Consider the following 13,715-nt stretch of genomic DNA (forward strand, 5'->3'; position numbering starts at 1 on the left):
AATAAATTAAAATAAAATGCTGTAAAATAATACATTAAAATAGTAAAAAATACATTATTATTATTATTATTATTTATTATATGTATATAAAACAAACATTTATAATGTTTTGTATTAGTTTTATATGTTATGTTATTTATGGTTTAGGCAGGGTTATTACAGTAAACTAAAACTAAAACAGTTAAAACATGATAAAAAAAACTATAAAACAATTATTTTAAGCTAATTGTCAACATTTTCATTTAGATGAACTTGATGTACTAAAATAACTAAAACAAACTGAAATAAAATATCTATCTATCTATCCAGACAGACAGACAGACAGACAGACAGACAGACAGACAGACAGACAGACAGACAGACAGACAGACAGACAGACAGACAGACAGATATATTTAATAAATAAAAAAAATAAATAAATAGACCACAACAAAAATCCCTTAACATTTCTGGGGGTCCGTGGTATCATATTTTTCAATAATACTGCATAATTTATATATGAAAATAGCAAAATTATAAAAAAAAGTAACATAATAAAAAGTAAATAACAAAAACATTATAATAATATAACCAAGCAGGGGTAGAGCTTACTGAAGGGTTAAATAAATGAGTGTGTGTGTGTGCGTGTGTGCTTGTGTGTGTTTGCGTATGTGTGTATGACCCTGCAGTGAGTGGATCAATGGTCACACCTGTGGTGTCCTCTCGTGCGTGTGTGTGTGTGTGTGTGGATCAATGGCAGCATCCCCAAGTCTCTAGCTCCAGAGAGAGACAGTACTCAGTACACAGCTGCCCAGCACGGAGCATCAGACGTGGGGGGAGACAGAGAGAACGTGTCTGGACCCCTGGACCACCAATTACACACTGGCCCCTCAAAACACCAGCCGTCTTCTTCAGTCAAGACGTTTTTCCCAACCACCTCTCATGTCTTTCCATCATCCTGTCCAGACAATCATCTTTCCATCTAAACATTCATTCTTCAGCAGCAAGGGCTTCCCTGTCAGATGCCTGATCAAAAATCTACAGGGGTCCTCACAGCTGCTGAACGCCTGTAGTCAGGAGTCGATTTTCACGCTCAAATCAAAGAAAAAGCAGAGTGAGGAAAACTTATGTAAATGTGTTCCTGTAGCTCAATTGGTAGAGCATTGCGTTATCAAGTGCAAGGTTGGGGATTCGATTCCAAAGGAACACATGATAGGTAAAAATTTATAGCCTGAATGCACTGTAATTTTCTTTGGATAAAAGCGTATGCTAAATGAATAAATTTAATTTTAATTAAATTTAAATGTGTCAGCACATTCTAAATCTTCTCTTACCTCAATGTTTTTGCTTGCAACATTCTTCACCACTGCTGGGAAAAGTTCAGATGCGTTCTTTCCCTTGGCAATCAACTATATAGAGAGAAATAAAAATGTTAATGAGACAGAATGAAGCAACAACACACTGACGCTGAGTGAATGTGTTCATAAAATCACAGACTGAATCTTAAAGGGATAATTCAGCCAAAAATAAAAAAATAATAATTTAATCTCCCTCAAGTCGTTCCAAACCTGAATTAATTTCTTCTGTTGCACATGAAGAATGCTGGTAACCAAACAGTTGTTGGTTTCCATTTACTTCCATAGTATAGAAAAAAAAATACTATGGAAGTCACTGAGAGCAGTAAATGTTGGTTACCCACATTTTGAATTTTTGGGTGAACTGTCCCTTTAATACCAGATCACTGTCTCTCAGAATGACGTACCCCAACTATCCTCTTCATGGCCTCCAGCTTCAGAGACTCTTTGCTGCTTTCCAGCATCTCTTTCAGATCTTCATTCCTGCAGAGAAACCAAAGGATTCAGCATTACAGCAAATTCATCATACTAACCGTATCGTTTTACTTCAAATGAAAGTAGGGCCATCAATTCACTCCAATTCCATGTCAGTGATTTACCATTATTCACTCTTCGTTAACAGCTTCAGTTCTTTTATGGTAAATGAAATAAAAATTGTAATAAAATAATATCTGTATTATCCAAATACACACACACACACATGTATACATATCCACACACATATATACATGCATATTTATAATTAACTTTTAATATTTTTTTTTTAGAATGAACATTATTTTATTATGAATGACATATTTATGCATAATTGAAGATTTGTATATGAACTATATATTTATATTATGTAATTGTATATTTGCATTTATATTATAAATAAATTTAAAATTATATAAAATATATAAAATCAATTAATATATATATTATCTCTCTCTCTCTCTCTCTCTCTCTCTCTCTCTCTCTATATATATATATATAGAGAGAGAGAGAGAGAGAGAGATATTCATGTCATATATATTTACATACATACATACATATATAATTTCCTTTAGACTGGTTTTGTGGTCCAAGTTCATGTCATATATATATATATATATATATATAAAACATTTGGCCAATATACAGCTATTTGATAATCTGGAATCTGAGGGTGCAAAAAATCTAAATACAGATAAAATTTCCTTTAAAGTTGTCCAAATGAATTCTTAGCCATGCATATTAAAAATTAAGTTTTAATATATATACATTAGGAAATGTACAAAATATTTTTATAGAACATGATCTTTACTTTAATATCCTAATGATTTTTGGCATAAAAGAAAAATCTATAAATTTGACCCATACAATGTTTTTTGTTTTGTTTTTTGGCTATTGCTACAAATATACCCCAGTGACTCTGGTTTTGTGGCCCAGGGTCACAAACACACACCTTTTTATAATTTTATTTTAATATCTATTTTAGATTTAAACATTATATTATAATAAACGGTATATTTATACGTAATTAGGGCTCAAGCCTGGAGGGCGAGAGCCCTATTGTTTTCCTTAGGATTATTTTTTTTTTTTTTTTTTTTTATTCTTCTAATTTTTTTCTAAGGTTTCGGGGGCTTTTGGGGTCCTTAACATGCTCAAAAACTCTTGAAAATTGGCACACACCTTGGAACCTGCGGCCATTAGGGCCGGGCAGAGTCTGATACATGGGCGTGGCACAGGGGCTCTACAGCGCCCCCTGTAGTACCGAGGGCCATATATCATGCATACTTGCACGCATAGATATGAAACTTGGTACATATATATAACTCATCAAACCAAACAACTTTCACACTGCATGTCATAAGCTCCGCCCAACAGGAAGTTGGCTATTTAGGGTTTTATGAAAAACACATGCTCTGGAATTTGATATACTCCTCTGAGGAACTCCACCCGTTCACCACAAAACTCGGTGAACACGATCTCAAGACATTGGGGATGCTAAATTGCGAAGAGATTTTTGATATCTCGAACGGTTTGCCCGTGGCGAGGCGTTGAAATTATGGCGAGAAATGAGAAACAGGAAATGTCTAATAACATCCACATACATTTCCTGAATTTGATCAAACTTAATTTGTTTGTTCGTTGTATGATACCGATCGTATATATGTGACTATTAGGAGTCAAAGTTATAGCGCCACCAACTGGCAGCAGGAAGTGAATCATTTTCAAAACGCTTTGAATTCAGCATCTTATTTTTACTTGATTTGCTTCAAACTTCATCAGAATAATGACAAAACACGGCCGAAGAAAATCTGTTGTGGGGATATTGATATCTAATATAGTGTTGCCATGGCAACGTGTCAAACTTGAATGTTCTGTTCTGGTGATTTTTAGGCAGACAACAAGCTCAGATTTACATGAAACTCGAAACAGATATCAGTATTAAAGATAGCTAAACCATGGCAAAAGCTTTGAAAAGGGCGTGGAAGAGGCACTCTATAGCGCCACCTTTTGTCAAAAGTGGGGGGGTTAGTTTTAGCTACAGACACCAAACTTGGTACATAAATTGTTCTTATCAAGACGGACAACTTTCTAATTCACAGTCATAAGCTACGATCAACAGGAAGTCGGCTATTTTGATTTGAATGTGTATTTTTGAGATTTTACAGTTGTAAAATTAATGAATACTCCTCACAGGGGAAGTACACTATACACACAAAACTTTGTCTACATGAAGAAAAAACATCGAGGAACTTAAATTGCGAACAGATTTTGGTTAGCTTGAACGGTTTTGTCGTGGTGATTTTTTGAAATGACAGTAAAAAGTGAAACATTAATCGTCTTCTATTTTTAAATTGCAGCTTCCAAACCTTTAAAAAACATTTTTCATTTAGAAAACCAGTGATTCTGAGGAAATATGCATAGTTTCATGACTTTACAGCACTGTATGATTAAAAGAAAATTAAAAAACTGTCAGACATCTGATCTCACTCTGTCACTCTGTTTGAGGAATGTATGAGTGCTGACTGTGTGTGTGTGTGTGTGAGTGTGAGTGGGGGAGGGGTGTGAGCTGAGTGGCAGACAGACAGACAGAGAGAGAGAGAGAGAGAGAGAGAGACTTAAACATCTCTTTAATCACCAGAAAAAAAAACTGTTTTTTAAATTGTTATTTTTTTGTTGTTGTTGTTAATTGTGCTGTTTTGATTACAGCTTAAGAAATATCTTAGGCCTTATCCTTTTCTGACAGTTTCAGGGATTAAAAAAAATCCTAAAAAACCTTATTTGTGCTGCAAATAATAATTTCAAACTCATTTGATACTGACCTCTGACACCCTGTGACATGACATTTATTTGAATTTACATAATCTCAAGGATGTAACAGTAAAACTGTTCAGCTCACAGATGAAGACTAAGCTGTAATGCAAGCAGAACTATTTCACAAATGCTTATAGGTTAATGAAATCATAACAAAACACTTTTAAATTATTTAAGGATTTGGTAACACTTTAAAATAATGTCTCAATTGTTAACATTAGTAAATGCATTGGTAACACTTCATAATAGCTGCAATTCTTAGCTAAGCATTAGTAAATAGTCAGTTCATGCTTTATATAGCCTTCTCCCAAAATTAATATTTTAGTAAGCATTTTATAAATACAGCTATAATTAAATTGTTCATGGTTTATATGCACATTTATTTTGAGGAGATTAAAGGCTGTAATCTTCCTAAAAAAATGTAAAATAAAAAATAAAATAAACAAACACAGAACTCATAAATATTTATTTCAAGATGCAATAAAAGAAAACTGTACACTTGAATTTTTATATATATATATATATATATATATATATATATATATATATTAGGGGTGTAACGGTTCACAAAATTCACGGTTCAGTTCGATACGATACACTGATGTCACGGTTCGGTTCGGTTCGGTTCGATACGTTTTAGATACAGCAAAATGTAAAAACATCTCAACTTTTCAGAATGCCGCAAGCGCACCGCGGGTCATGTGACAAGAACTAAACAATCAGCTTCATCCTTTCCCGTAACAACGTTGAAAACTCAGCCAAGATGAAGGAACAGCTGTTCACAGTTGTATATGGATTGCAATTTTGAAATAAATTTAGTAGCAGAGCTACTGCAAGCGATTTTTAGAGCTGCAAATCCATTTATCATTCGCTGAAATTTCCGCGTCTCATGGAGAGAGCACGTCATTGTTGCTTAGCAAAGACAGACGCCTCATGAGCGCTTCTGCCCGAGCGCTTTGGAAAGGAGGAGAAAGATGCGCTTAGCGTTTTCCATGCGTTTTTAGGCGCGATATGTGAACGGCCTCTAAGGCGCTCGCTCACTCAGCACGCGCTGAAGGCTCGTTGCAAAATGTCTAATGCATTTAACAGACCAGAAATATAAGATCCTAAAATAACCAACAGGTCTGGTGTGGGTGCACTTTGGATTCCCTGTAAGCTATAATACCGGTGTCTAAATGCTGGAGGGATAGTTTGTTGCGTGCTTGTTTCTCCTTTTTTTCGTCTTTTCCCAGATACTGACACAATAAGGTGATGTCAGCGTAAATGAGTTGACATGTTTCAAGTATTCCCGCTGGTGTTTTTTTTTTTTTTTTTTTTTTTGTATTCCCGCTGGTGTACCCTGTCATGTTGCAGATGCGACATACCGTTGTTTTTTTATCCACCACTCTCTTGCCATCACCATTATAGCTTAAAGGGAATCCAAAGTGCACCCAAACACCAGACCTGTTGGTTACTGGAGGATCTTCTTTTTTCTGGTCTGTTAAACGCATTGGCCGTTTTGCAACGAGCCTTCAGCGCGTACTGAGTGAGCGAGCGCCTGACTGAGTCGCCCAACATAAACATATAAGTTGGTGTTTTTTTCTTCTTCGGGAGTGTCAGGGGCGTTGCCTGTTACGTCGTTTGGGTTATTGGGCTACCTTGTTGAACGCATATCATTATATTTCTACCAGAAAGACGGGAGATAGAGGAATGTACGAAGCATACATTTATTGACAGCTCAGCGAGCACAAATATAAATTTCTTTGGCGGAAGGCCCCGTCCATGGTTCGTAATCCGAGGGTAGCGAATCTGCATTTCCTGCCTGAAGACGAAGGCAGGGGCGCAGCAGACCCCCCCCCGGAAGGTAAGGACAGGACCATCCTGGTGGTGGGTGGGGGTTGGTGACTGTGAATTTTTGGTGATTGACAGTGTGTGTGGATTGTAGGGAGGGGCTGTCTGGCAGAGAGAGAGAGAGAGAGAGAGAGAGAGAGACCTAATCATCCCTTTAATAATCAGGAAAAAAAATCTGTATTTTAAATTGTTATTGTTTTTGTTGTTGCTAATGGTGGCGTTTTTTTTCCTTTCATTACAGGTTAAGAAATCTCTTAGGCCTTATCCTTTTCTGACAGTTTTAGGGATTTAAAAACATCCTAATAATCCTTATTTGTGCTGCAAATAATAATTTCAAACTCATTTGATACTGACCTATGACATTCTGTGACATGACATGTATTAATCTCATGGATGTAACAGTAAAACTCTTCAACTGACAGATAAAGCTGCAATGCAAGCAAAACTATTTCACAAATGCTTATAGGTAATTAAAATCATTACAAAACACTAATAAATTATTTAAGGATTTGGTAACACTGTAAAATAATGTCTAATTTGTTAACATTAGTAAATGCATTGGTAACACTTTATAATAACTGCACTCATTAGCTAAGCATTAGTAAATATTTCATGATTATAAAGCCTTTTCCCTTAATAATAGTCATTATTAAGCAGTAATACATCTATAAATAAATTGTTCTTGGTTTAATTAAAAGCACATATATTACAAAGGAGATTAAAGTCTCAGTTGTCTCATAAAATAAATAAATAAACCCAACCCAGTTTGATTCAGAATTCAGAAATATTTATTTCAAGATGCAATAAAAGGAAACTGTACACTTAAATAGCTTTTGAGCGATTCTTCAAGGATTAGCATCACCTCCTCTTGTACGATGGTTTGAGGAATATATCTTCCAGATAGTACCACCACTCCCTATATGCAGAGTATGCAGTCTTCGTAGGGCACCAACTCCCAGAGGGGGCACCATCCCAGTTGCTCAAAAAAAAAAAAAAAAAAAAAAAAAAAACATGCGCCATTCTCCCATCCGCGCTCGCGACCGCTCACACCTCATGTTTGCGGCTGAATGTTCGTAATTGATGGATGGACATCTATGCCTGGGTATAGGACATCAGCAATCCGACACAGAGAAAAGAAAACTAAAAAAAAAAAAGGCATAAAGCTGTCTTGACATTGGACATTCAAGAGTCTCAAATTTAGGGACGGTCTCTAAAGTTACATGTGATATTGTTATACACTTTTCTAACGTCAGTAGCATTTGAAGAGAATTACTTACAAAAACAACTGTAATTGTTCATCTAGGTGACAGCTATAATGCACAATTAATTTGAATGTTTGATATTTATTACAACAAACTGTAAGTCATATGTAAATTTGCTACTTTTTCACATGGGCTCAAATGCAAATTTGAAGCTCAATAGCATTTGAGAAGAAAGACTTGCAGTCACAAAACAATTGTAATGTGTTCATATAGGTGTCAGCTATAATGCACACCTTATACATTTTTTTATAAATATAAAAATAATGTGTTACTAAAGTTATATATATTGTTCTGTGTATGTGATTTCAAAGTCTAGATTGGTCGGATTAACCCTTTAACTGCCGCATTCCTTAAAACTTGATTGTCAGAGGGTTACTGTAAATGCTTATGCCCGCTGGGCACAGTTTTCCCGATGCCACCGGGATGGCGTTGCACTGATGGCTTGAGCCCGACATCGCTGCTTGCAGCTATATTTCAAGTTTTATATTTGCATTCATATTATAACTAAATTCTATAAAAATGTAAAAAAATATATTATTATATGATATAAATATTATAATAAACTCTACATTAACCGACAGTAAATAACTGTGAACATACAAATCTATATTTTATTTCTTTATTATCGTCTTAACATCTCAGTAGCTAATTCAAGGAAATACTTTATAAATATAAATATCCCTTTGCTGCAGCTCCAAAAACACAGAATTCAGGAAAAAGCATCTTAATTCAAGCTAATGGAAGACAGTCAAAGACACATTAGATGACTCTGTCTGCACAGTGCTGTCATTTACATTGGTATCATGTGAGAGCCACATTCTTCAGCCAACTTGAAGATAGTTCATCATGTCACAGAGATACAGATGAGCTATTATTGAAGCAAAGGAACAGAACTGGAATATAAGGATGCTCATACCATCATATCATGTGAATATTTGAATGAGTAAGACGACTGACCCACAAATGCATTGTCTAAATTTTTTTTTTTTTTTTTTTTTTTGCCTTTACTTGAGCATTTCTCCTACCCTCTGCTTGGTTTCTTCTCATTACTGCTGCTGTGCTTGTTGGTCAGAGCCTGTTCCTCTGAGCTGAAGTCTGATTTCAGTGTGAGCTGAAGGTTCTCGGCCGAGACGAGAGCGTTTCGCATCACTCCAGCGGCCTCTAAACGCAAGCTGCCCAATCCTCCGTTCATCTTAAACATGTACAGAATTACTAGAAACCACAGCAGTAGAGAAGGTCGAGATGATCCACACAAAGCCTTGCATCAAGCCATTCATCGCAAGAAGTTCCTCAAGTCTTGTTTATCTATACAAACATGACTATGAGATTGTCCATTTCTCCAAACCGGAACCGAAAAGACAAACTCGAAGAAGCTGAAGCCAAGAGAAAATTAAACCGGGTATGAAAGCCAACGTCTACTGGTTTCTTTCTTTCCACCGATGCTGTTGAGAAGACAAGAGAGGGACAATACAGCACTATCCTCCAGACTCGATCATCAGGTTAATGTGCAGCAGTCGCACAGCCGTCCAGTGTGACCATCACACACCAATTAGATCCACGAGCGCTGAGAGACCAGCCACGGTACAATGGTTCACTCTTATCATGACCTAGAGGCTGAATTCTCTTCATTTCCTTCAACGTTCTGCTGAGAAACCGGTCACTTGGCTAAAGAAACGTCTCACTTATCGATTAGCTTGAGAGATGCTTTGACGATCCGAAGAGTCCCTTTGAATGCTGATTGCGAACGAATAAAGGAAGTGGGTAAAATGGAAAGGAAGTCTACTGGGGTCAAAAGAGCACCATCTAAAGTGCTGAGGAGACTCATATCTACTCCAGACATGGTCATTCTTCATGGCTGTGGTCACCTCCCTTTAGAGGAAGCGTAAAGGCTCTTATCTTCAGACCGAGGCTTTCATCACCTCTGGAGAACTGTGTTCAGCAGCTCTGCTTATCCTGATAACATGAAACTTCCTCCTGCCAACCAACGCAACAAAAAAAAAAAAACAAGTCTGAACAAAAATGGGGTGAGCACACTTACATTCTCATTTTAAATTATTTAAACATCGATGCCACCATGTCAATTGATTAATATGCACGAGGTAGAGAGAGAAAGTAAGCGCTCGTGTTGTTTGAAGACGACGAGTCTCGCGCTCTCTCTCTCTCTCTCTCTCTCTCTCTCTCTCTCGCGCTCTCTCGCCCTCTCTCTCTCTCTCGCACTCTCTCTCTCTCTCTCTCGCACTCTCTCTCTCGCGCTCACTCTCTCGCCCTCTCTCTCTCTCTCTCTCTCTCTCTCTCTCTCGCACTCTCTCTCTCGCGCTCACTCTCTCGCCCTCTCTCTCTCTCTCTCTCTCTCTCTCGCGCTCACTCTCTCGCCCTCTCTCTCTCTCTCTCTCTCTCTCTCTCTCGCGCTCACTCTCTCTCTCTCTCTCTCGCCCTCTCTCTCTCTCTCTCTCTCGCACTCTCTCTCGCGCTCACTCGCTCGCTCTCTCGCGCTCTCCATCAAGGGCCGGGGAGCAGCTGGCCCGTACAGTTAATGAATAACGGATCAACTACGACAGCCTACAACGCACTTCCTGCGATGTGACTATTGTGGATTCGTAAATCGCGATATCGATGCTTAAACGACACATCGTGCAGCCCTACAAAACAACACTTTCGGCTCTTTTCACAGTTAATAGTGAACACTGGCTTTAAAGCTGCAAAAATGTCCACAAATGTAGGCCAAACAACTTGTGCAATATATTCAGGGTCCTGTCAAGGCATTTGAAAGCTTTCGAAGAGAAACCGATCGAAATGAAGCCATGATTTACTGATAAACCTCTCTTCTAGTGAGCTGTTGACTCCAAAACTGCTGCAAAATCACTGAATCAACTGAGTTTAACCTGGAGTTAAAACTGGTGCAGTTAACAAATTATCTTATGTTCTTATCAACAAAAGGGATTAATCGAGTTTATACCAGGTTTTTGAATAAAAAGTAGTCCATATGACTCATAGCCTAAATGTATGTAAGTCTTCTGAAATCATATATAATCTAAATGATTAACTCATATTGCATCACTTCTGCAGTCATATAAAAGCTTTGAATGAGGAATGGACCACAACTGTAATTGTTATTTGCCTAAAAAAATTAAATATAGCTTATATCACCCTCCAGTGAGCTCTTAACTTGAGCTGCAAATGACACAAATGAATCAATGAGATGAACAAGAGAACAGAAGCAAACAAAGCATTGCTTCGAGCTGGTTCTCATGAAAAAAAAGGACTGATGTTGATCTAGTTCTACATTTACAATGTAGGTTACAATATGAAAAAGACCTGTGTAAATATCTATAACATATATTTTTTTATCTAATATATCCAGTGGTTGCTTCCACAGAAGAAAGAAAGTCGTACAAGTTTGGCACAAGACATAAAGGTGAGTAACTCTATCCCAACAGTGTTGTTATCCCTGCTTCTCATTTTTAATGCATCTCTCTCCTTCCTCATGAGTTCAGTCTTCTGCTTGCAGTCATGTGAGAGTGAAAATTCAGTTAGGCCTAAATAACATTAACTACTCTTCTGTTAAAGCCACACACACACACCAAGCAGCAAATTAAAATCAAGAATCAGAGATGAAACAATATTCAAACAATACTCTCTTAACAACAGAAAGGAATCCATACACTCTAGTAGCAGTTAATAAATAAATTACAACCAGCAGAGAAGTCTTTAACCGCATAATAAATGACACGATTCTCTTACGTCCCATTAGATTAAACAATTAACAGGCTCATTAATGTAGGAAGGAGCAAGAGACTTCCTGTCATTCAGGACTGTAATTGTTGGAACAGATCCCTTAAAGCAAAATGGGATTAAGATCCCAGAGGACGGGGACATGAGGGTTTGACGTCAGAGCAGTCGGCAGCTTTCACAAAGAGTCTGGAGAAAACAAACACTGGAGACAATACAACGTGAGGATCAGTCCTTATGAAACACCTTAAATAATCATGTTATTTAGAAGCCAGCGTGACCCAGGTCTAGTTTCACTAACACTGATGTGATATCTGCATCAAAAGGACAGATATGTCTCTGATATTACAGTCATACTGACCCCTGGAGGAGAGAGAGGGCTGAACAAGCATCGCCATTAGAATGCAACACAACACAAGATAAAAAAAGAAAAAGAAAAAAAAACTGAACCATAAGAATTATGGGAATTATTATTATTTTTATTTTATTTTTGCAATATATATTTTTATATGCTAGAAATTAAATGTAATATATTATATTGTAATATATAATTTAGCTTTGCATTTTCTTTTTTGCATACATTTTTTCCTTTAAATTTATTTTTTGCATGTATAAAATATTCTAAATCAAAAACATTCTAAAGAAGCCAATATAAGTGCATATACATTATATCTGTATATAGAGAAAGAAAATGGTTAGATATTATATTAAATTAACTATTATATATTAATTAAATACATGTTATTTTATATCTCCAGCTATTCATGAAATATTTCAAATGTAAATCAAATTTAATTTTCATACAAAATTGTGTGTGTATCTACTTATCTAACTATAACTTTATTTATCCTCTGATAAATGCATGTGCTATATTTAAATAATGCAACTCCTTAAACTCATAAACATACTTTTACTGGAAATATTTAATTTGTATACCAAATATAATATGTGGGTGCATTTATATAGGCTTTTATAAAAAAAAAAAAAAAAAAATAAAATAATAATATATATATATATATATATATATATATATATATATATATATATATTATATATATATATATATAACTTCTAGAGAAATATGCTTTTAAATTAATAATAATAATAAATGGTTTGTAGAAAAAACAAAGCAAAACTCTCACACAAGGCATGTTTGCAAATTCAACAGAACTCTTAAAAATAAAAATGTCAGACAATATCTTGTCGACAACTTTTGAAACAATCAAAAAGACAGAAAAGCGCACATTTAAGTTCTCAAGACATACAATTTTATATGCATTTTAGGATGAAAAATTGTGTGTCAACACTACACTGACCCGAAATATACAATGACAGATCTGTGAACGAACCCAAAACTCTCTCACAGACTCACACTGGCCTTCAAGAAGAACTCTGAGGCTCATCTTCTCTCCATGCAAATATTACACAGGCAGTTGATCTTGCAAATGAAGTATAATAGTTCCAACCTATCGTTTAACAGCCCAAATCAGCAGTTCACAAAAAGGAGGCGTGTCCCATCAACTTATACTACAGTATCACACAGAGCAGGGCATCACCTGTCACCCAAACATACACAAACACATCTTCTTCCTAGGCTAGAATACACTTTTCTGACAGTAACCGCTGTGGAAACTGAAACGCATGTTAATGGAGATCATGTGAGCGTGTGTTCCGGGTGTCTTACTTCTTGTAGTCGGCGCTGAAGAGGCTGAAGGCGGCCCCGCTGCTGCTGCTGATGCTCCCGGGGATGCTGCTGTTCTCCTGCGCCGCGTCCACACCGGACTCCACCGAGCCCTGATCGTTATACGACACACTGTTGGCGGACATCCCGAGCATTTACTCGATTCACACGGATCACAACAGCACGCGACCTTATTTATCCTCCGATAAACGCAGATGTGCTTAAACGATGTTGCGTTTCTACTTTCCGCTGAATGGATCGAAAGAAAAAAACTTTTTTTACTTCTGACGTGCAACTTTTTTTCCTCTTCCACGCAGAGTCGGAAGTGAGCTGGAGTCACGTGACCGTCACATGACAGCAGCGTGACGAAGATCCAACACACACACACACACACACGGTGACGTGACAGCGCGTTTCAAAGTGAATATGGAAGAAAAATTTCCCCTGGGACACTTAATAATTTATTTTGGGAGTGTCTCAAGACCCAAATGTTTTGGAAAGAACTCAGTGTTTACTTACAAAGAAAGACTATGATGTCTGTTAGGCTAACCTTGAAGAAATTGATGTTATGTTAAAATGTTTTTCATTTGATGG

General features: G+C 36.7%; 1 protein-coding gene across 1 annotated transcript in view; it reads right to left on the minus strand.

Moving 5' to 3' along the window:
• Positions 1 to 13,471, minus strand: part of LOC113075115 (AP-3 complex subunit beta-1-like) — a 57,556-nt gene extending 44,085 nt beyond the window's left edge. Inside the window, exons 1-3 of the mRNA XM_026247854.1 lie at positions 13,125 to 13,471; positions 1,742 to 1,817; positions 1,314 to 1,388 (exon numbers count right to left, since the gene is read on the minus strand). Coding sequence (XP_026103639.1) covers positions 1,314 to 1,388; positions 1,742 to 1,817; positions 13,125 to 13,276 — 303 coding nt within the window. The 5' untranslated portion in view covers positions 13,277 to 13,471. The remainder of the gene's footprint in view (positions 1 to 1,313; positions 1,389 to 1,741; positions 1,818 to 13,124) is intronic.
• Between the last annotated feature and the right edge of the window lie 244 nt (positions 13,472 to 13,715).

Source organism: Carassius auratus, unplaced genomic scaffold, assembly GCF_003368295.1.
Source record: "Carassius auratus strain Wakin unplaced genomic scaffold, ASM336829v1 scaf_tig00016376, whole genome shotgun sequence".
In the NCBI taxonomy this organism is placed as follows: domain Eukaryota; kingdom Metazoa; phylum Chordata; class Actinopteri; order Cypriniformes; family Cyprinidae; genus Carassius; species Carassius auratus.